Raw genomic sequence first — 23018 nt, forward strand, 5'->3', positions numbered from 1 at the left:
AGTCCCAAACTTTCAGATTACCTTCAAATTACACGAAACTGGGACATTTCTGTGTGATCTCAGGCAAAGTAATATAAAGTAGGATTTAAAGATCTAAGTGCCAAATAAGAGGTAGTTCTATGTATTACTTTTTAATAAAGGCACAAACGTCCTCTTTGTATTAATTATGCAGAACCAGCAAGTATATTTTTTCTGGAAAAAAATATTGACTGTATATTGCTAAATCTAAGCAACTTATTTTCTAGGGGTACATACAGTATAATACACTTGGCTCATCATTCTGCACAACTGAAGCCCAGTGGATTGATGCTCTGCTTACCTAAAGGTTTTAAAGTTTACTTTGAGCGTTGAACTATAAATTATTCATGTCCAAATAATTACCTCTGTGTTTGGTTGCCTCGCTGGTGTAAACAAAAGTCGACAGGCTGATGCTGACAGTTGTTTGATGATGGATGTAAAGCATCAGTACATATTTCTTTAACGATAGGCATTGGCAGCACCTGCACTTTTTGCTGGTATTCTACATTTAATGGGGGAAAAAAAAGAAAAAAAGAAAGTCGAGCCTGGTCAGCATGTAGACGCGATTGCAACAAGGGCTGGGTGAGGCCTCTTTGCAAGAGTGCATCACTGTTGGTATTTTGACTAGTAAACTTTGGAATGTGTGACTGTCAGTACTGCTAATGCTCACAATAAGCCTGAGCAGTGAAGTGAGTCAGTCCGACCCCCTCTGTTCACATGCTTACCTGTGATGTCACTCACTACGCCCACATTGTGGTTAAGAAATACTGCAGGTTCACTGCCCTGCTGACATAAATTTCATTCCATCCCTTGGTTTTTGTGACTTTAGCATCTTGGTCTATGAACATGAACATTAACATAACCCGTTCCTCCGATTACAATATGTGCTGCAGATTGAACATGTCATTGGGACAGGGATTTCTAGCCAGCTTTTACAGTCAGTAGGATTCTACACTGCCACTCACTTCTCCCAGACTTCCTGCCAGACTGTGAGTTTAACTTGTTATTGACTGAGTTACTTGTTTGCCTCTGTAAAATTAGCCATGTTCTTTTTGTTGTTTTTGTGTGTGTGTGTGTTGATTTAAACTAATCTTTATTTCATTGTATCCGCTAACAAAGAAAACCATTGTGGTTCAAAATGCTAAGTGCAAGATCTTTACACAAGTTCAATACACCAAAAACAAATTATGTAAAAACATCGTACAAGTTGACTGTTTTCATTCAGTGAAAACACAATGACTGCAGTCAGTTTGGTTCCTCAGAAATGCTTTCTTGTTTGCATCAGATGTAAATGCTTTCGTTGTTGTAACCCAGGCAGATGATAAGACCCTATGTTGTTGAGGGATTTCTCAGTTCCTGTCAACCATGTCTCCTACACAAAGATAGAAACAGCTCTGGTAGTCTCTCTCTCTTTTGCTGCTCTTCTTGTATTGTATTGGATAGCATCAGTGGTGGCTTGTATCTCCTCGGGCAGCATACCATGCCTTATCGCAAATTAGTAAGAAGTCCTTTGAATGCACTGAAAGATGCATAGTTTTTCATTCCAGATTACACTTCCCAAATTCATGTCCTTTGACTCGGATCCCTTGGTTTAATCAGTGCTAATCAGTCAAGTTCAGTGTTCACCGATTCCTTTATTGAATAAAAAAAAATGTAATTCACTGATGTTATTAGAGTAACTTTATCTTGGTCTTGTGTGTCTGGATGCGCTCACTCAGGCACACAGGAGTGAAATGTTTTTCAGCTCCATCTGACACACTCAGCTAATTACTGGAGCGGGAGACACCCCCATTCTCACACACTGGCACACCAAGAGGGTGGCCATATCAGCCCGTCTTCTCACCGGCTCCCTGGGGACAAGCTGGGAATTGAACTGTTTATGCATGCAGTATTTTATTCGCTGTCACACAGTAGGAACAGAGGCCCCCGCAGAGTGCTGGAAAACGTGCCGCTCTGATTCTGTGTGGCTTCTTCACAGTAGAACCTCAGGCTACTGCTAGTTGCAGCCATTGTACGTGCAGCATTTCAGAACACTGGCAGGTAATAATCTGCACCTTGGCGACAAAGGAGAGAGCTTGGGAGTGTAGGTGGAAGAGGAAAGAGCCAAAGACGAGAGCGAGTGGGCAGGTAGCAGAGGCTCCTTTGAGAGTGGATAAACAGTGTGAACACTTAGCGATTTCCTCTCCCTTCCTGTCTCTCACTGACTCTGAGTGGGCAGTTAATGAGTCTGAAAGCTTCTCCCTGAGATCTGTCAGCCGAGAACGAGATGAAACTTCTAGTTCCAGCTACACCTGAAGAGAAGCACTCTGTTGCCCACTAATAATCAGTCCAATGTATAGAAGTTTTTTTAAATTTCTTTTTACTTTTTAGCATCTTTGTTAGGTTACTATGTGGCTCCAAAGGTCCTGTAATGCACATTAACCACATGTTATTAGACTAAGTAGTATTATTATGCTTTTAGAACAGAGTAAAGCAGTCAGCTCCTAATGGTACCCAAAATTTACTTTAAAGTTACACTGTGTAAAATCTCACCACTAGATGTCAGTACATTGCAGATTGCTGTCAAATGAATTCTGTTTTCTTAACCCTTCCTATTCAAGTGCATAATCCTAGCTAGAATGGCCGCTGTAGGACAAACAACTCTGGCCACTGTTCATCTGTGGTGAGTGTGGGCAGTCAGTCCACTGTTTACCTCAGCTGTCACTATGCCAAATGTTAACATCTATTACTCTGGAGGAGACTCTAAACCTTTATGAAAGGAGTGAGATACACGTCAATGAGACTTTTCTGTTTTTAAGAAGTTAAGTTTTTTGCTGCTGTTAGCATCTGTTAGCTGCTGTTAGCCAGGATTACTGAGACTTCTTTGAAGTGGATTTAAAATTGTTGGACCGTAAACTCTCATATGACGTGACAATGCAATCAAACTGTGACACCTGACCAAGCCTGGTTCTGCTGGATGTTTCTTCCTGTTAAGAAGGGTTTTTACTCCCTATTGTTGCCAAAGGCTTGCTCAAAGTGGTGGGTTGATTTTTGGGGCTTTTTCTCTGTAGCGTCTTCACCTTACAATATAAACTTCCACAAGGCAACTGTTGTTATGATTTGGCACTACATAAATACAATGGAATTTTTCTATTATCCAATCCAAGTTAAGCAACCTCAAAAAAGACTTACTATACTCTTAACATAGCATGTCATGCACACTATGAAACCTTTAACTTTTTTAAATAATAAAGGTCCAGAGGGGTTCTCTCTTCATTATAAGTCAAAAACAGAAAACCATTAACACATAACTCATCACCTGCCTGATAAGGTGCAATTCCAAAGGATCCTTTTTAAAGTTGGTGTATTACAGGTTTGTTGTTCAAGTTGCATTATGTTGCACAGATGTTGCTATTGTTCACAGCCTCTGTATCTGCTTCCACAGAAGGTGCATTGTTTCTTTAAAGGCTTTCAGCTTGGACAGCCAGACAGGAGGGGTGAAGTTAAATAATTCTGCTGTGATAACATCAACAGATCTGAGCTTGCCCCACTGTGTTAGCCTTTCGCTCATAAAGCTTAATGGTGCACTGCCATAAAATTAAGTGTAGCTGAGTTTTGGTTTGGGATGAAACAGACTGTATAACCTTGGTTTGGCTATACCCCCACTTAAACTAATTCTTGGAACAGTTTTTAGGACTCTCACTCCCACTGAAACCTCTCTGGGGTTTTTCTGCTGTGAGGTTTAACTTCACGCTTCCTAATTTATAAAAAATGAAAAAAAAATGACAACAAATAGCATGCAGTTGCAATTGTAACAAAAGATCAGTGGCTGGGTTGATCGGGGCTGGTTTCATTTTTTTTAAGCCGCCAGGCACACAAATCTGAGCTACTGAAGTTGTGACATGTATGATTTTGAAAACATCCTGCAGATCTGTGCCTTGGGGTAACTGAGACAGACCTGGTGGTTGCAAGGGCTACATTTTCTTTTTATTCTCATAGATGCCCTTAAATGGAATTAAGCATGATTCATAGAGCTCACAGTACACATCTCAGCAAAGCAGACTGGTGCACAGCTAATGCAATAGCTAGTATTATTCCAAGCACATAAGCTGTTTTTATTTGTTTTCATAGCTCTAGATAGACTATAGACTAAATCGATTCTGAAGTCTTCTCTGTTTCCTACAGTAAGAGTAACTTTTGTTCAGTGTTTTGGCTCACAGTGCAACATGATTATCTCAGTTTCTCTCTCCCACTACAGCATAGGATTCAACACAAGACTATAAATCAAGCTTTACAATGAGTGAGCAGATAGAAACATTTTTTTTCCCAAGGGAGTACTTTGATAAAACTTGTTAAACAGAGCTTGGTTCTTGTGAGAATCAAATGTGTGGATGCGCTGTCATCTGTAACCACCCTGTCACACTTTTATGTAACAAAGTGAAGACCTTGGCAGTGGACAGACTTTTGTGTAGATTAATAGACTGCTGTTTGCTTTTTGATTTGGGCACTGAAAGCAAACACTCATGTAGTCATCCTGGATAAAACCACCATGTTCGCCACACAGCACATACGCAGATGGCTGAACAGCTTGCTTTGACTTTCCCCTCTGACACTTTTTTTTTTTGTGGGCGTTGGAGCACAAGATCTTCATTCGCCATGGATTCATCTTCCTGGGATTGGGTCACTAAATATCTTATCATATATGTGCCAAATACTCATTATTCCCATCTCCCTCTGCTTTCTCTTGGGGTATGGTGTCTGTTCTGTGCCCCAGGTGGTGGCCATATCCCCTAGCTCTGAGCGCCAACATGGAGGCTCTCCCTGGAGGACCAAGGATGGCTGAAGGAGTGAATACACCCCCTTTACTGCTCTCTTTGTAATGGAAGCTCGATGCATTATTTATGTAGCTGGTCAAGGTAGTTCACGTATTACAGATGGCGTTATAATGTGTAATGCCACTTTACTGCATTTTCTGCCTATAAAAAATACATTCAGTATTTGAAGGCATTTTTTTTTAAATCTGTCTCTTTGAGAGATACAGTATACTCCTTAAGGAGTGTTGAAGTATTATTAAACAGAGGCAAAAGGGAGAGAAAAGCAGCCGCTAAGAGTGCATTGACTGTCCCTGGGTGTCTTCCTGCACCATTCACTGCACCCAGCAGGTTGATGAGTGGAAGAGCTGTTTGGCTTCTTGGTAGAGGCTGGGGTCATTGTCCGTGCTTTCATGTCCTCAATAGCTGCGGGCTCCCTGCTGAATCTACTTGATATTCACTTCTTTCTCTTGCTCTGTCCTATTGAAACTAACAAGCCTCAACCAGAGATAGTACAGTTCCAGTAACTGGGATGCAAAGGAATCAAAAACCAGAGCTAAGAAAAACTAGTTAAATATTTTAAGCGTGCTTACACAATGGCTTCAATGTTTTCCACATGTTCACAGCAACTTTTATCGCTATGATCCAAAGAATATTTTCAGGATGAGGCTGAGTTCACTTTCAACACGGCCCTTTGTCAGGACTTGTTGAAGAATGAGCTGAAGGAGGCGCACCTACCCACACTCATATTTAAGGCAGTAAATGCCAGAAATAACACAGCTCGGCTCACCCAGGAGCTACAGCGCTCAGACTCATTGATATTCACATTATTGACCTGCCTGGATGCATTCCTAAATAAACATCGGAGGGATGGTGTATGTTTCCATCTCAGATGTGGTTCAGTTATAAATGTGTCCAGCTGTTACTGGGCTCCCCGTATTTTTCCATGCAGTTATATTACCCCCCACCCCATCCCATCCCATATGAGCGGAGGAGTTTGGGAAATTTGCAAACTGCGTTTCAAGAATAAATCTTGCGTGGCTACTGTGGAGAAAAGTCCACCAGTCTTCCGTTTGTTTTTTTAATTTCGCCTTCACCACACGGGAGCCCTTCAAGTCTTCCAGCCTGCGTGAGTCAGGCTGTGCCAGCGTGGTATTGGCGGGTTTGTACCGCTGTGCTTTTCTATATATTAAAAAAAAGCGAGAACGCCACCGGCTACCTTCCTTTCTTTAAACCCGGACCGTGACATCATCGCCTCTCGTGTTTCACTGTGTCCCTACTACAGGGCGCACGCGGCAGTCAGCAGTCCACACTGAGCCGTGTGTGAGAGCAGAGCAGCCGCGGACGGGGAAAGCGCACTCCACGACGCACGCTTGTTCTTCACTGACAAACTGTTCACGTCGTTTTTTGCAACGTTCACATCTGGATAAGACGGTGTTTGTTGATGTTGTTTTTCTTTTTTGTTTTACCTGCTCGTTTTCTCGCCTGCTTGACTTCACTGCGATGATTTGAAGCCGCCTGGACATTCATGGAAGCGTTTCTTTGTAAGTAAAAAAGACAAGCAGACCTCAGGCTGTACTGCGTGCCACTTGCACTGAACGGGATTTACTGTGAAGTAAGGCGGTAGTGATTTGGGATATTCGGGATGTGAAATGTATTGACGCTGATGGCTGATGCTAGCAAAAGGCTATTGAGATGCAGCCCCCGTGATTGCCTTGTACTGTATTGCAGCTCTAATCAGCTCCGAGCAGGCTCCCAGTCAGCGTTTTGTTCTTTACATGGCTTTATGCTGGACACTACCGTTCTCCATAATACCGCATTTTATCTTAGTTGGGGTTCTTGTTTGTGTAATGGCACACATGCTGTGGTGCTTATGACCCCTTATGTGGTATCTTTGATCTATTTCTCGTGTTTTTGTTAAATACATGTAATAGATCATCCTTATGGTTAAGTGCAATGGTTCAAGCTTGGTGTGAGAAACGCTTCCTTCCTACTCTACTTTGGATCAAAGCAGTTGAATTCAAATATGTTATTCTTTTTTAAAATGTTTTACTGGTGGTCAAATGTGATAACAGGAGTTTTGATGGAGACAGCAGTTTAAGTAAGCCACATCAGGGGAAATACTTAAATAAAATCTGAGACTTTCTCATTCTGCGTTTTAGTTTTTGAATGCTGTTGATGCAAATCGAGTTTCATGCTTTTCCGAGTGTATTATCATGGTTTCATGGTGCAAGTTTTAAACCACTCTTTGCAGCTATTGAAGAATCATTTCCATCTCACTTTTTCAGATTTTTCCATCACTTAACTGCAAGCAGTCCTCAAGCCTGGCAGTTCTCACCCTCATGGCTCTGTTTTGTTGTATTAGTTTTTTTTTTTAATTCCTTACAATACTGATCTGCGCAGTGGTTCTGTGATCTTTAAAACCTTTTATCTGTCCATCACAGTCAGTAGAGCCACAATTACAGTCTTTCCAGCAGTGACCAAGACCATGCACTCTTTTAATAAACTGCTAAGCTCTACGTTGCGACAGACTGGATTTTATTTTTTAATTTGGATTTTGTGGTTTATGCCAGAATTTCTTGGAATAACCAAACAATTAAGTAGTTGAGCCTTTTCCTCCTATCCTTATCAGATGTGTTTTTATTCATGCTGTTCGCTGTTTTCCTTATTTCTACATTCATGTATGAGCTGCGGATCATACTCAAGCATCATCTGTAAAGGTAGTTTTTGGATTTGATTGCATTTAGACTGGAGATTGAGTTTCTCTGTATTTGTCCCCTACAATTGAACAACATATAAATGGTATATCTGTGGGGGGACTAGTGTGGTCAGGACTCAGTGGGGTTTAAGTGATTATGGGATAAAGTTAGAGTGGAGAGCATTAATTGGATGTTGGCATACAGACGTGGAACATAGTGGCGTATCACAATAAGGATGAGATACTTGTCAAATCGAGAATAATAAGGAGAATAATAGCCATTCTGTAGTTAGTATTCATTCACTTTGCGTGTGAGTGTATTCAGTCCATATACCCACTGTTGTTTTATGAATGGGATCTACTCTGGGCTGGAGCACTCCATCAACTTAAACTTGAGTCCTCTGCAAAACATTAACAGCATTCACAAGCTAATGTCTCTTTAACCAATCAGTGTGATTTAATATAAATTGGACTTTTAGACATTTCAGCTGGAATTTTAAAGGTATAAAGAGTTGATTTGAAAATTTTGGATGGGTAGGTAGCTGTAGATAGGCTATCCAAATAAATGTTATGAATGGGAGGCACAGGGCAGGCCTAGAATAATGGAGATAAACAGATGCCCTGATGATCTCTGCTGATCCAGCCCCAGCAGTCACTGAGCAGAAGACATCAAGGACAGGCAAGGGCGGGGCCCCATTTGTTTTCAATCATCGACTCATGAGAGATAAACCAGCAAAATGGCAAAAACTTGAGATGGATGTCAGCCCGTTGAAATGCAGTTGTGTACAAACCAATTGTTATTGTGTACTGTTTACATTTTTGCAGAGATATATGGATAGAAAACAATGGGTGAAATGTTTAAAAGCATTTCCTTTTCAAACTCTGTCTTTTAGATTCACATGTAGTTTGTGTGATGGCAGCAGAAGCAAAAATGTGTTCATGCATTTTGTAAGTAGGGAAAAAAAAACACCAGAGGAAAGGCTCGGGCTCATGTGCAGGCAGCCTGTGGTGAGGAAACCTTTTCAGTTCTGCATGATTTAAAATTTGGCTCTTTACTCCAGTATGTAGCAAAAAAAGGGGAATGAACACATAAAAGCTGTTCTTACTTCTCACTTTAAGCTTAACCTTTTAATGTTTAGAAATTTGAACATATAAAAAAATAGTAGTCAATAGTCCAGTTATTAATTTTGCATTTGATTGACTACTCCACCATCACCACCACCACAGCCTCTCTCACTATTTCTTTAAGGAGCTGACCTTGATTAGAGTTTGTGTTATTTTAGGGTGCCACACTTATGCTCTTTGTCCTGCAACAGACCTAAATAGCTGTGTTAGCTCTACAAATGGTAATAGTGATGGTATATAGGCATAATTTCTATATGCGCAAATATAAATACAATTTTTTTCCTGATACAGCCGTTTTGTATGCAAGCCTAGTGTTGTCTTTAATGAAGCTTGAAATTGAACATGGAGTAGTTAATAAGGGAAGTTTCACAACACTGAAAGTGAAGGTAGAAACTTTAGATGTGTGGCAAGTATATGGGTGGGAAGATAGTATTTGGTTCATCAGCAGACCTTTAAGGAACCATTCCTTTTGTTTAATGAGGAACAGCTGGGACTGGCCTCTGGCATAAGGTCACAGTGTAGCTTAGTCTACAAACATAGGTGTTTACCTCCAGCATACTTCCTAAATTTTCCCCACAAATGCTTGGTTTCACTTCTTTCAGCCTTTGTGTCTGTTTTTTCTTTCCACAATAAGGCAGCTTGTTTCCATGACTCTGAAATCTGCTTGAATTGCCCGTTCAGCTGTGTCACCTTGACACACTTTGCTCGCAGTCACAGCTGCCTCAGTTGAGCTGCTAATTTAATTATTTGTGCAAAAAATCAGATTTATTGCCCGAATGAGCAGCTGTTTTCTGTGAATACGTTTAAAGGTCTAAGGTGAAGGTCTAAGCTAATCAGGCCTCCAGATTAAGCTATGGGTTCTATTTTCTGCAGTATTTGTGCTTCAGCACAGTGTGTTTTCATCATGTTACACTACATCACTACGTTTTGGAGCACTGTCTGTCCTGTGACTTGTGTGGACTGCAGAGCTGCTATTTTGTCCTTTATTGTCTTTTCTCCCACTGCCCCACACACGCCCTCTCATAAACTGCGTATTCTGCCTATTCAGCTCAGCTATTGTGAGGAGGGCTATTCATACCTCTGGTCAGCATCCATGTGGTATTGGAGAGTACCATACCAGCCCTAACTCTTTTCATGCTTGTTAGGAGTACTTACCTGATGGCACGAAAACCCCAATTGGCACTCGTGGGCTTTGTCTGATGTTCAACTTCCTTCTCGTGTAATGGGATTAGATTTTTGACCTTTGCCAAAAGAATTATCATTATGAGGGTCTGTTTGATGAGCTGACGTTTCATTTGTTTAAGAGACAAAGCAACATTTTTAAATTCATTTCCTTTAATATCCTGTCAATTTAAAAAAAAAAAAAAAAAAAAAAAGTGTGATCCTCTAGTATTACAGATATGAAGTTGGGTTTAGTCTGATACCAATACCGTATTTGGTGATTTATAAATCAGGCTGATGACTTTTTCCCTGACATGTCTTATGTGTCATTATTTATTAGATATGAGAGAAAATAACTACAATTAAAAATAAACTTGTTTTATTCTCACGAGTTGTGCATCACTTGTTTACGCTCCATCTGGGTCTACTCTGATCAACTGTTAATACTGATACACTGACAAACAGCTAATATCAGGCTGTGCCCATATGTATGTCGGTGGGGCTTTACTAGGGGTGAAGGTTGCCAGATAACAACATATAAACGCAGTTAAATGTGCTGCAGATATATAATGTATTTATGATGGTAACTCTTGATGATTGTCTACCATCTGATCTACTTTGAGTAGTATGATATGTTATTACTCTAGCACTTGTAGGATCATCTTACTAGGCTGTGTGTGATATTTTTTTTTTTCTTATAAACAAAAAATCAAGAACCAAATGCTCTCACTTATCCTGTGATTAAAGCATCATTATAATTGGTTCATGTCTTTAAGAATGCAGGCTAGATAGCTTGACTCCTCTGACCTGCCTGCACACTTGAATGCCCAGTCTGTAGAGACCTTGAGGCAGTTATAAAGGCATTCAATTAAAAATAGGATGCATTTGCTGTGGTCAGGCAGTGTGTATTTATAGAAGTTGTGAGGAGAGAGAAAGTGGCATGGGTTTCCTTGCTTGAGCTTTCCCAGAATTAGAAAGCAGTTACAGAAAATGCAGAATTTGAATTTTCTGTCTGGAGAAGTGGAACATTTTACCATTTCAAGTTGTTTAATTGATGTGATTTTGTGTCGTAAAGTCACTTAATCATCAGTTCAAGTCGTCCTGGGACAGTGCTTCATCTTTTACCCTTGCAAGGTTACCTTTGTGTTGCAGAGTTTGTTTGAAAAGCCCTTTTTCAAAATCTAAATTTGCCACAGTGGTTTTTTTAAACTCTGCACCATGACTTGGGGGGAATTTCTTCCAGTTTTTCAACAGAACACAGAATGAGGAAATCCCCTTCAGTGGCTTTTTCCCTCCTTTTTGACTGACAGCAAAATATATGACAGCCACCGCTGTTTATAGTGGGTTTTTTCTTAATATTTTTATTGGTAGAAACCAAGGATTTAATAATCTTAATTATTAAGTTTTTTATTTTTAAATTAACCAAACTTAGGATCACTGTATTAAGTCTTTTTTTAAGCTCAAGATTGTTGAATAAACATCAAAGATATTTTATGAGATTTCAACAGGGTTCCTAAGTTCTGGTGTTAAAATCCAATTATATGTTGTCAAAACTCATGGAGCCCTATCCCTCTCTCTATAATGGTATGGATCTTTCTTGCAGCCTCTTAGTTATTTGTGGTTAAACTGCAGTGGAACGAGAGCATGGGATCAAAGTCCCACCCGGAGCAATAAAAAGCTTAGCCTGTGGAGTGCTGGAGTGACCCCCCCCCCTCCCAGACCTTAAGCTCTTCATTACTGCAGCTCACTGCTAATTATTTTGGACAGGACAGTTCAGGAGACAGAAAACTCCCCAACCCTCCTCACTGCAGGGTGGTCGGTCATTACTCCCACTCCTAGTCCCGCACCTTTTGTACATCTGCAGAAGATCCTGTGGGTGCACTTCACCCATACCCGCCCCATGAACAAACAAAGGGAGAGATCTTACACTAAAATGTAGAGGAAACAATGCGTCTCTGCTCTACTACCACATGCCCGTCTTACAGTAAAACACTGTGATTTTAAGCTAATTTAATCTGGACCGTATTGACCACAGACCACATCCTGCAGAACATGTGTGACTATTTTAAATGTTGTTGCAAACTAAAATTAGCTGGGTGAGGTGGAAAACATATTTACTCACAGTTAGGAGGTCACAGTAAAAGTAGATTTTTTTTTTTTTTTTTTTTTGGTTAAAACAATAACTGCCATCAACAGTCATTAAGGACTACGGTTTAGTGATATTTTTTGGAAGGCCCTCATGTTGTTTACAACAAGGAAATCGAGCCACATTTCTTGCCAGTAATTGTTCTGTAGCGTGTTCCTGTCATGGATGAATTTAGCTCCCAGTGCCATATGGATACAGCAAAATTGATTTTGAGGAAATTCTTCTCACTATTCTCAAGGCTGTCAATCATGTTGTGAATGTTTCTCTTGTATAGCTTGAATAGATGGAAAGGGTAGCTCCTTTGTAGGTTGCTTTAAAAAAGGACCTTCCTTTTTTAAAAAGGTCAGAAAAAGTATATTGTATCATCATACCTTTTTTGGCCTGCATACAGGCACAGATGGTTGTGATGGGAATGTTTAGGATCTTCTCAAATTACTTCTGTCCAAAAAGGTGTGCTATACAGACACTGACCTCTGACTTGTGTCAGCTTGCCCATCTCTATAAAGCTCTGTGAGAGCAACCCTTTCATGTAAGGGTACATAGTTTGTATCCTTAAATGAAAGAGCCCTAGTCAGGTTCATTTTGAGCGTGGTACTTCAGCTATCTTTGAAACTTTAATTTATATCAGTATGTTCCAGAATATTAAGATCCACCAGGTCACTGGTGGAACACCTAGGGTTGGGGTTAGGGTTAATCAACATCCATCACTTGTTTTCAGAGTTTTCACCCATAAGGGAAAAAACAGAAAAGCTTTAAACCACAAAAATCTAATATCAACATGAATGTATGGGGCTTCATTTGAAAGGCACCCTCTCTTAGGTGTTTTTGTTTGTTTGTTATTGGACGACAGCCTTAACACCCTACCAGGGGTGTCCAACTCCAGGCCTCGAGGGCCAGTGTCCTGCAGGTTGTCTACAGCTGATTTAAATGGCTAAATTACCTCCTCAACATGTCTTGAAGTTCTCCAGAGGCCTGGTAATGAACTAAACATTTAATTCACGTGTGTTGACCCAGGGTGTTATCAGGACACCAGCCTTTGAGGCCTGGAGTTGGACACCCCTGCCCTTGACATTTCAGTGGTAACCTGGTGGATGTCAGAAGGGTGTGGTATGTGTTTAAGGGTCAGCACTTGTGCCACTCTAACAGCCTTGTAGCTTGTCAACTCTCAAGAATACTTCAGTATAGTTTAATATTTCTTTTAATAGAGGTAATATATTTCTTTTTCAGATTCAGGTGGATTAATTACAGACATGTAAATACACTGCCCTAAGTAAATTAAGTTCATCTGTCTTTTTGGATTAAGTGCATTTCCCATAAATAATTTTTGATAATTTTGTTTTTAATCCATGTTTCAGTGTTAAGTTTCTAATTTTATTATATTTCCTCATGTACCTGTTTAACATTTCTTACTATAGACAGAAAGAGATTGTGACGGGAGTCACTAGAGCTTGATTATTTTAGCAAAGACTGTGTAGGGGTCCTCTCTGTGTAGAGTTGCCTCACATCCTTGGTTTGGTCTCCAGACTACTGGGAACTGTCTGGTGTCTTTTGGCTGCTACAGCAGATGTTTGACTCCTTTTTGTTTGTCCATTTATTTATTTATTTTTGCCAGTTTCATTGCGCAACTAATGTATAATTGACTTCTTTGAGCTGCGTGTCGAGCAAGCCCCTACTTTACTGTACCATCTTTCAGAACCTCTGGGATTTTACCACCCAGACTGCCAAACCAAAACAATGAGCTGAAAGAAGCTGAAAAGTTGTAAATAGGGTGCTGGTTTGGGAGTGGGATTGGCAGTCTGAGCAATCTTTTAACACTAAACAGTCTTTTTGTGTTTTCATTCGGTGCGTTTTTGTTTTACTGCATAATTATTGCACTCAAAATAGTGTATCTTGACACATACAAAGTTCTTTATGATGCATTCACCCAAAAAGTGTAGGTTAATGCATACTAACAAGGTAAAATAATGCTCTAAGATCTTTACCTTACAATATGAATGGCTTTGACATTGTTATTCTTGTGAATTGTTCTTATATAAAATGTATTTAATTGCACTGAAACAGCAAGTTTTAGTGTCTTCCTGCAGCATTTAAAGAGTTTCCCGCTGCTGTGTATGTGTGTTTGTGTTTATTGCAAACATCCTCAGATGTGGGAGGTAATGGATGTTGTCGTTGCCCTAGAGCCCCTCTACAGATTGACCACATGTATGCATTTTGTGTAGCTTACTGTGCATTTGCTGTACAAGCCAGCACAAGCAGTACTTTTGGAGAAATTCTCAGCTGTACCTGCACCACAAATAGAGCAACTTAGCAGTAAGAAAACACTACTTGGTGATCAGGGCTTTAAAATGTTGCAATTGTATATTATTGTTATTAATAACCCTTTTCCTTGAATGGTGGCCTGCCAGCATTTGAACGGCTTAACTTTGATGGGAATTTTACATAGTTTAAAGTGAATAAAGAAAGACTGCTTTAGTGAAAATGCATTACTGTTTTTGTTGTGTACTGTTGCTTGCCTAATGCAGCATAGCACATGCAGAAATCGCAGTTGTATGATGGGCCACTGTAAGGAAGTCACTTCGTCAGGAGCTCTGAAGAAGTTTTTGGCAAATTGACGGTGACCCTTCCTTAATGCTCTCATCTCCCAGATTAGAGTTGACAATGATACAGCTCTGATCCTTGATGAACGAAGGCCAACTGCAGGTGAATGTAGCTGAATTTGGTTTGGGTGATTTTTAGCTGGGAGCAGAACCTCTGGCCTAATTCTACCACCATTTTACAATTGAGTGCTGTGCCTAGCTATGCCCATTGTCTGCTCTTTATGTGGTGAGTCTGGCTTGACCCATGCCGTCCTGGATGATTGCTCTCCAGAAATGTACTGGCCTAGACTGACAGTATGACCAGGACGGGATGTTTTCGGGTTATTGGAGTTTGGTAGAACAAGCGTGGAGAGTTTTCTCTCTGTCATTGATAGAGTTTTTTGGAGATGACAGGGCATCTGAACTGACAGCGGTCATAGTCAGTATCCACACTTAGAAATGTGAAAAAATGTGATTGATTGGAGCTGATTCTGTAGTAGAAATCATTATTGGGACTGTTGTGCAAAGGAATGTTCTTTTTTGTGTTCCACTATTTTGTGTATCTATACTTTTTCTCTCTCTGGTATTTGTAGCCAACCTATGCAGACCAGCATAGGCATGTGTGAGGGATGCCAAAGAAATATGGTGCCGCTGGCTTGCCCAAAGACCGCACAGAGTGCTCTGCTGCCAACAGAGCCTCCAGTAATTATAGACCAGGGCTGTGGATACTGTTGCTCTTCAGGCTAAAATGAAACTAAACCCCATATTTTATACTTGGTATTTGGTCGTTTCTTCAGTGTTTAAACGCTGTGTTATTTTTGGGCTGTAGCTTGAGTCTCTTGTGTTTATAGTACAGCCTGACTGAGTTAAAGTATAGAATAACTATCCAGAACATAAAGGCAGGAGTAGCTTTGATGCCTTTGTTGACATTGCAAGCCATATGTTTTGTTAAGTCTCCATTTTTTGTTATTATGTTGATTAAGATATGTATAAAATACTCAGTTGCACCCCATCTCTGTATCAGTCACTAAATAACTATCAGTTTCTATTTCTAAATTGCAGGTTATGTGGTAGGAAGCTAAATTGTATGTTGATGTTAAATTTACAGTCTTGGCAGTATTCCACTGACACTGTTAAAGCAACAAATGATTAACATGAGTGACACTAAAGCCCATCAGTGAGCTTCCTCACCCCGAGGCCATTCACACTGACCGCTGGCTCCTTTACCAGTACGCTGCTGTTCTTCAAGGACTGTGAGGTCGCTGTCCTGGTGTTCTAATTATGTCAGGGTGGAACTGACTGCAGGCCGCTCTAATTGGCCAACAGGATAGTGGCATCATTTGTTCCTCTGTTATTAGATTTTGAGTGTATGTTAGCACAACAGCCTGCTGGAACCCTTTTTTAATGATCATTTTCATGATTTCTTCAAATGGGCTTTCAAATGATTTTGGATGTACCAAATATCCTCTATTTTATAAATTATAAGAGGAAAAACTGACATGTTTAAACTTAAATATATACATTTTTTGTTTGTTTTTGTTTAAGAGAACTACTGCCATACTTTTTATTTAAACGCCTCTTCTCTCCCAAGTCCATCCCAAGTAGACAAGCCATAAGAATTTTTGCCCCTATTGAGCAGCCATAGTACCTAGAGTACCTATTCTGGTGAACTGACACAATGTGTGTCAAGTTAGGTCAGTTTCCACTATCTCTTCTAGTTGATTTTTATGGAATCATAATATGTATGAAGTTAACGGTCTACTGAGCAGGCTCAGAAGCAGTGCTCACAAATGCCAGGTCTACATTCTTCTCGTTAAAGAAGAAGTCTTTAATCCTCGAAATTAGTTCGATTGAAATACCTCCAAGCTGCTGCCGCTTTGCTGTTAGCTTGCAAGCTTTCCATGCAATGTTAGCTCTCCTGCTAGCAACCAGAGGACTACTGCCATTTACAACTCAATTGATTGGGTTGGCTGTTGGTCAGCACATTGTCAGTGATTTTGTGTCAAGATGGGACTGATGTGTCATGATGGGGGGCTTGAGAGAAGGTCTATTATTAGTGTGCTGAGAATTACTAGCAGTAATAGCAATGGCTTTTTTTTTTGTTTGTTTTTTTGAGGGAGGGGTGTAATAAGACTATAGGTTTAAAGATTGAACTCAACAATTAAAGACAGTAGATAATTTAAGGAGGTATAAGTTGACAAGAAATTACACATAAGGCTCTAAAGTTTGACACATGCTTAGTTTTCTACAGAATTGTTTTCGACTTTTACATTTTTCCTTTAATACAGTAGTTTTGTTTCCATGGCAATGTGTTATCAGTCCCAACACCTACAAATTTTCTGGCTTAAACTCTGTCATTTCAAGTGTGGTCAGTTTCTTAATTGGTGTGGCTTACTACTACTTCCGCACTGTGTATGCAATTTTCGTTACCATACACAATATCAATTGTTTGATTCTCTTATGTTTTGCTAGTAAAAGATTCAAATAAAAGCAAAAATTTAAATTTTTCTGAAATTCTTCTGTGTCTAAGCTGTTAAGCAGCATGTCTATTAGATATTTTTAAAAGTAGGTATAAATGGAGAGATCTATTATTGACAGACTTATTTTTTGACCAAAACAATGCTCAGTATTTTTTTTTCTTCCCTGTCCTCCTCCTCGTTAGCCACAATGAACGGAAGGTGACCTGCAAGCATCCTGTGTCAGGCTTACCCTCGCAAGACAACTGCATCTTTGTCATCAACGAACAGTAAGTCTCTTGTTTTTTTTTCTTTTCTTTCTCTCAGAATGCCACTGTGCAGCATTTTTAGCACTACAGTATGCTGTTGAAACTCCTCATGTGTAGGCAACATTGCATAAGTTGTTGCCGTGCCATCGTCTATTTGCAGTTCTGCCCTTTGAATTCAAAGCCTCTATTCAATGCATCCTCAGTTATGCAGTTTCATAAAGAAATTTCTCAGCAGTAAGAAGGAAAGTTCTGTTAAGAAAAAAAACATTTGTAGGTAACTTTTCATATTTCAAAGACTTAAATTTTAGTGCTGGTGCTAAGGCCCCAGAGTAAAAACCATTATTATTTCAGGCATACATCAAATAGTGGAAAACATGATTAATCACATTTTGGCCCTTGTTTTGACCTGGAGAGAAGTTCATGTCCTTTTCATATACAGTACAGGGTCAACTGTGTGACGTCCATGTGATCATCTACACTGCTTTCAGTCATCAAATTTTTGCCCACATGACTGAATCAGATGTCAGTCATCTCAAGCTTTTACTTACAGGAGATCAACACTATGACTCTGTCCAGTATTTTCATTACCATCCTCTAACTTCATAACCTTCCTGATTGACTGTTTAAGTCCGCAGCATGTCGAAAGTGAGGACAAATATCTGTCTGCTCCACTGCCCTCCTTAACTAGTTCCCATTCTGATTTACTTCAGTCTGTAAGATTGCTAAATATACACAGCTTACATCACAGCCCACAGCGCTTTCATGGTTTACCCTAGCCATCATAGCTTAATCATAGCATGTTCCAGCTCTGCTCAGTTTCTAAGTTAGATTTTAAACCCCATTCATTGTAGATCTCCTCCATTAGATTGTTCCACTAAAATCAAGCCATCACAACTGGTGTCACTTATTTTAGCACCGAATACTGATTGAAACACGTTCTGCTCCAAGACGTATTATTTCACTCTCAAGTGGTTCGGCAGTAAAGAAGAAATCCCCCAGTCGTTCTTTATGAGTACCAGTTTCAGCTTTTTCCAATATGTGGGTTAGAAAGTTGGTTTTTTTTCCAGAGCATGCTGTAGTGACCTATTTGTCTCTCTAAAATCTTCTGAGCAGCACTTTTCTTCGGTATAGATTGAATAATCAGGAAAAAAAAAGTTTGTGAAGAAGCTTGTTGTACCAGAACTGTGACACTGCACTCGCTTGACACATTCCTCTCTCCACTGTGTTGCTCACACATTTCTGCCGCTTTTCACGCTAAGAAGCACAACATGTCAGTGCTAGATAATATCTAATTTAGCAATTTGAGTTTTATCATTTACAGAATCTGCAAAAAAAAAGGAGAAAAAAGAACGCACATCGGGTCCAGTTAGCGAAGGCAACACAGAAAAGCGGTAAACCTACATGACTCACAATTCGAAGTTTATTACAGAGCATTTCATCCAACAGTTGGCTCTGTTTTAGTAAAAATAGTACAAGGCCAAAATCTGCACCGTGGACGAGTAATAAAAGGCAAAGACGGATTTAAGCTGCCACAGGGATAAAGAGGCCTTGCTGAAAATCTCCGCTTAATCTGCTCTGCACTTTAAATGCACTCAAAACACAAATCTTTGCCTCAGTTTGGCATTATAATCAGTCTAGTATAACATAAAGCCTGCCTCAGCCTACCTTAAGATGGAATAAAAAGTGAGTAATTCAGGTAAAGGAAGCCTAGATTAGATTTGAGTTAATGAATTGGAGAAGACAAGCAGCCATGTTTACTTTGAGTCCCTATTTGTGTCCCATTAGGGTAGATATAGCAATGATATGTGAAGCTTTATTATGAACACTTAAACTGCAGTAAGTTACAGGATCTTCTTTCCCTTAAACAACTCTCAAAAAAGAGCTCTGCTGCTGGAAAGAGGTACAAATAATAAACTGCAGATTTATGTAACAAAACAAATGTCAGTTAGTTACATCATTTTCAATTATTTTTGTAGTTTTGCCAGATAATGGGGTGCTTCTCTGGATCACTGGTTGAGCAACTGATCCATGTGCCAACAGGCTACTGCAGAGGCCCGGGTTTAGCTCCACTCCAACCTGTCCATACGTGTTACCTTTTAACTTTCTCTCTTTTTCACTTGTCCCTTGTAATTTCCCTCATAATCGCTTGATCCATTGACCGCTCATACTGAGGCTCATATTGAGGCTGCTGGCTTGGGGATGGCCCTGAGCGCTGGATAGCGTTAGCTGTTTTTTCTTTGTTAGTGTCTTTAAAATGTTCACGTTGAGCCGGGTTAGGGTGATTTAAATGTCTCATTAGGTTTGTCGTTAGAATTGTTTTTCCGCCGGTCTCCCTGTGGTTTACTTTGCTGAACTCTGGGTCTTCAGTCACAGTGAAGAGCTCCCACGATAACGACATGTTAGCATGTGGCCGTGAGTGTGTACAGGATCTGCACATGAATAAAACAGATCAGCTGGCAATCAGACATGAGAGGCTGACCGGCTGGTCACCAGTTCAGGCTGTGCACACTGAAAATCAACCATTTCCAGTCTCTGGCTAGTCAATTGCTACACTTTCAACAGGAAATTCTAATAATACTGTAATTATACCGCTTTGTTCTGGAAAGCTGTCACTTATCAAGAGACTGATTTCACATTCTGAAAAGTATTAACAAAACAAAGCTGCTCTTTATGTTAACATAGCCAAGAACAGTAACCAGGAACAGTTTCCCTTTCTTTATTTCTCTATTTCTTTAGTTATTGTGAGTTTCACTTCAAGGTTCAGTTTGTAGTCTTCAGTTACATAAATGTGTGACAGGAACACATGACACTGTCACTGCTACATTGCTACGCAGGGTATAATTAAAGCTATTATTTGCACATTAGTGTTCTCAAACTGCTATAATATTCATTAAGAGGCTGTATCACTCATGTGTCATACATACAGCTGTGGTGCGATGTGCGAAGTTACCACTAAAGTGCTGTATGTGCCATGTGACTGTACCCATATCTCTCATTGTCAGCTTCACCATCCTGTTATACTGTGTAAATGTTTTCCTGTTTTTAGTGTTCTGCATGATCATGTGCAGGCTAACAGGAGGTATTTGTTTACAGCAACTCACATGTAAAAATGTTGACCAAAACGCAGTCTCACCACGTGTTCAGCGTGTCAGCTGTTTCACAGTGCAGTTTACTGCGTACCGTACTAGCTGTTCATTTAAAATGTATGTGTCCATTAGAGTGTTAGGGACAATGTTAAAAACAGGGCTGTTTTACTGTAGTGTTGGGTTGATTTTTCTTATTACAGGTTGTCCTTTAGCTAAATTTGCTACTTTAATAATTTTAATTTTCAGCTTACTTGTCCCTAGGGCTGCCACAATTAGTCGACTAGTCACGATTATGTCGACTATCAAAATCGTCGACAACTAATTTAATAGTCGACGCGTTGTTTGAAGCTTTGTAATATCCCAAAAGACGCAGGAATAAGTAGTAGGATTTAAGAGTGTAATAACGGACTGAAACAGGAGATGGCAGCACTGCATGTACAAGGATGCCAGCTTCTGTTAAACCCCGAAGAAGAAGCAGTGTCCCAGAATTCATAGCGCAGCCCAGCTCAGTTTCCAACAATGGCGGCAGCTAGTTAGTTTTAATATTACTCTTATTATTCTTTCTGGGTCACAAAATAAACGTTTAACATGTTTTCAGGCGAGAATGTAGCTGTGTAAACCTCAAATATCTGCTCAGTTTATCAAGACGCCACATATTCTCAAAAGCGCTCCGACGTTTTCGGAGACGTCTGTTACCCACCAGCTCGATAGCGAGCCGGGGTTCAAGGCTCACTAGAGCTGGACTCCCGGCAAATCGTTTTCAAACCCACCGCCGTCTTTCACTACTCAGGTTAAACGTGATATATAATTCACTTGGATAACTTAAAACTGTTATTGTTTGGCTTTTTTCAGTATTTTACTTGTTCCTGAGTAAATCTGTTTGGCTGAGATTTAAAGTTATAGTTTTTTTTACACAGCTGAATAAACGTCAAGCAGACAGCTGATTATCAGAAGTGTGAGATGCTCAAGGATTTACTCCGGTGTCCCGTTATATTTTAGATAGCAAGGAGCAGACGGCTGAGTTTATTAAACTTCACCGAAACAATCTGCAAATGTCATTACAATTTAATAAACTATCATCTTGTCTTTATTTTTAGTTAGCACCTTAAACACTTAAAGCTGTAAGCTAATGATAGTCATATAAGAGCAGGTGCATGCTGGTTCAATAAGCTGTACGTTTTACGTCCAATGGATGCATGATCTGATTAGTGACTAATCAAAATAATCGTTTGTGGCAGCCCTACTTGTCACTATCTTGATACATAATGACATGATGCAAAATAAGATGAGATAAACTTTTCCTGACCGAGTAGTATTTGAGCAAGTGTTACCTGATTACAGTAGTCCTCAAAACCCAATCTCAACAAATTTGTTTTCCCTCTGTTTTGTGGTGTAAAATGTGGAAATGTGTCTCTCAAGCGCAGCTGGATGACTGCACCGTTTCTTTTAATGTAAAACAACTTAAATGTGTTTGTCTGTTAATATTTGTCGTTGTTGCGCACTAACAATAGACTCTGCAATATACTTGTACTACAAAATCCCATGATGTGTATCTAACTGTCTGAAACATTTCTTTTGTTCAACTAAACTTTATGAACAGACCCCAGGGAGATCATTACTAACATTTCCTGAGCTAAAGTCAAGCTGCACATCCTTTATAAAAGCCGAGCTGTCAGACAAATCATCTTTTGTACCACTGACTCTTCTTTGTTGAAAGCATACTGGGTTTTGTTTTTTTTTTTTAAGTCTGTGGACCAATATAATTGGCCAATATTAGCCTTTTGCCAATCCATCTGTATTAGCATTTATTACAGCCGATTAACGAAAATGAAAACGTTAATGAAGAAATGGGAGAAAAACCCTTCAGCCATGTTATGAGTGGCACTTTGCAGCTTCCCTGCTGACAACACACCTGTTTTGAACACCACAGACTCTACTCTAGCTGCATAACTAAAAAATAGATAAAAAAGATGGATTAAAAAAAAATACATATTTTAATGTTAAGCATATTAAAATGGATTTGAAAAGGGCAAATTACAAAAGGGCGCTGTACTGCCCTATAAACCTCTAAAGTTCTTAAAAAGAACAAAGAATAAGAGTATGCAACATACTGTTCCCAGAGCAGTAAGTAAATAATGCCCAGAGAGTGAGCGCTCTTGTTGTTACCGGTTAAGGCTCCACGGTTTCATATGTTATTAGTTCTGTAAGTAGGTAATAATAATGTGGGTAATGTGGACCCACAGCAAAAAGGGGTTTAGTTGATCTCGGTTTAGAACCTTTAGTATCTGTAAATCTTTGGTGCACGAACCGGCTCTGTTCTGCTCTACACCAGTGGACCTAGTTACACTGTTACAGATCTGATTATGCTTCCTTGTGTTCCAATCTTTTGTTCATTAAAAAGATAAAGGCGCAGTTCAGCAGCACACAAAGGTGTTTTAGAGCCGCCTCGTCTCTTTAGAAATGCTGTGTGGTCATTTTAAAATGCGGCCTCAGCCTCTTGGTTCAGTGTTTTGTTTTTTTTCCCCCCAGTGTGCTTAGAGTGCTAGGCTTCAGTGACAGTCTAATCCCTGCTCTTTCTGCACACACAGACCCCCACATTTACACAGACACAGAAAATCCATGCAAGGGGCAGCCTGTATCTGTCACTTTTAACACATACAAGTTTGTTGAATTAATGCAGCAACATCTATTTT

The 23018-nt window shown here is 39.8% G+C and overlaps 1 protein-coding gene across 11 annotated transcripts in view; it reads left to right on the plus strand.

Moving 5' to 3' along the window:
* LOC102312117 (pleckstrin homology domain-containing family A member 5) overlaps window positions 1-23018 on the plus strand; it is an 84317-nt gene that overhangs the window by 30905 nt on the left and 30394 nt on the right. For all 11 annotated transcript variants that reach the window (XM_014335765.2, XM_014335768.2, XM_014335766.2 and 8 more), the window contains exon 4: window positions 17177-17260. In XM_014335765.2, coding sequence (XP_014191251.1) covers window positions 17177-17260 — 84 coding nt within the window. The remainder of the gene's footprint in view (window positions 1-17176; window positions 17261-23018) is intronic.

Source organism: Haplochromis burtoni, unplaced genomic scaffold (genome assembly GCF_018398535.1).
Source record: "Haplochromis burtoni strain Fernald_Lab_line unplaced genomic scaffold, NCSU_Asbu1 Contig_77, whole genome shotgun sequence".
In the NCBI taxonomy this organism is placed as follows: Eukaryota; Metazoa; Chordata; class Actinopteri; order Cichliformes; family Cichlidae; genus Haplochromis; species Haplochromis burtoni.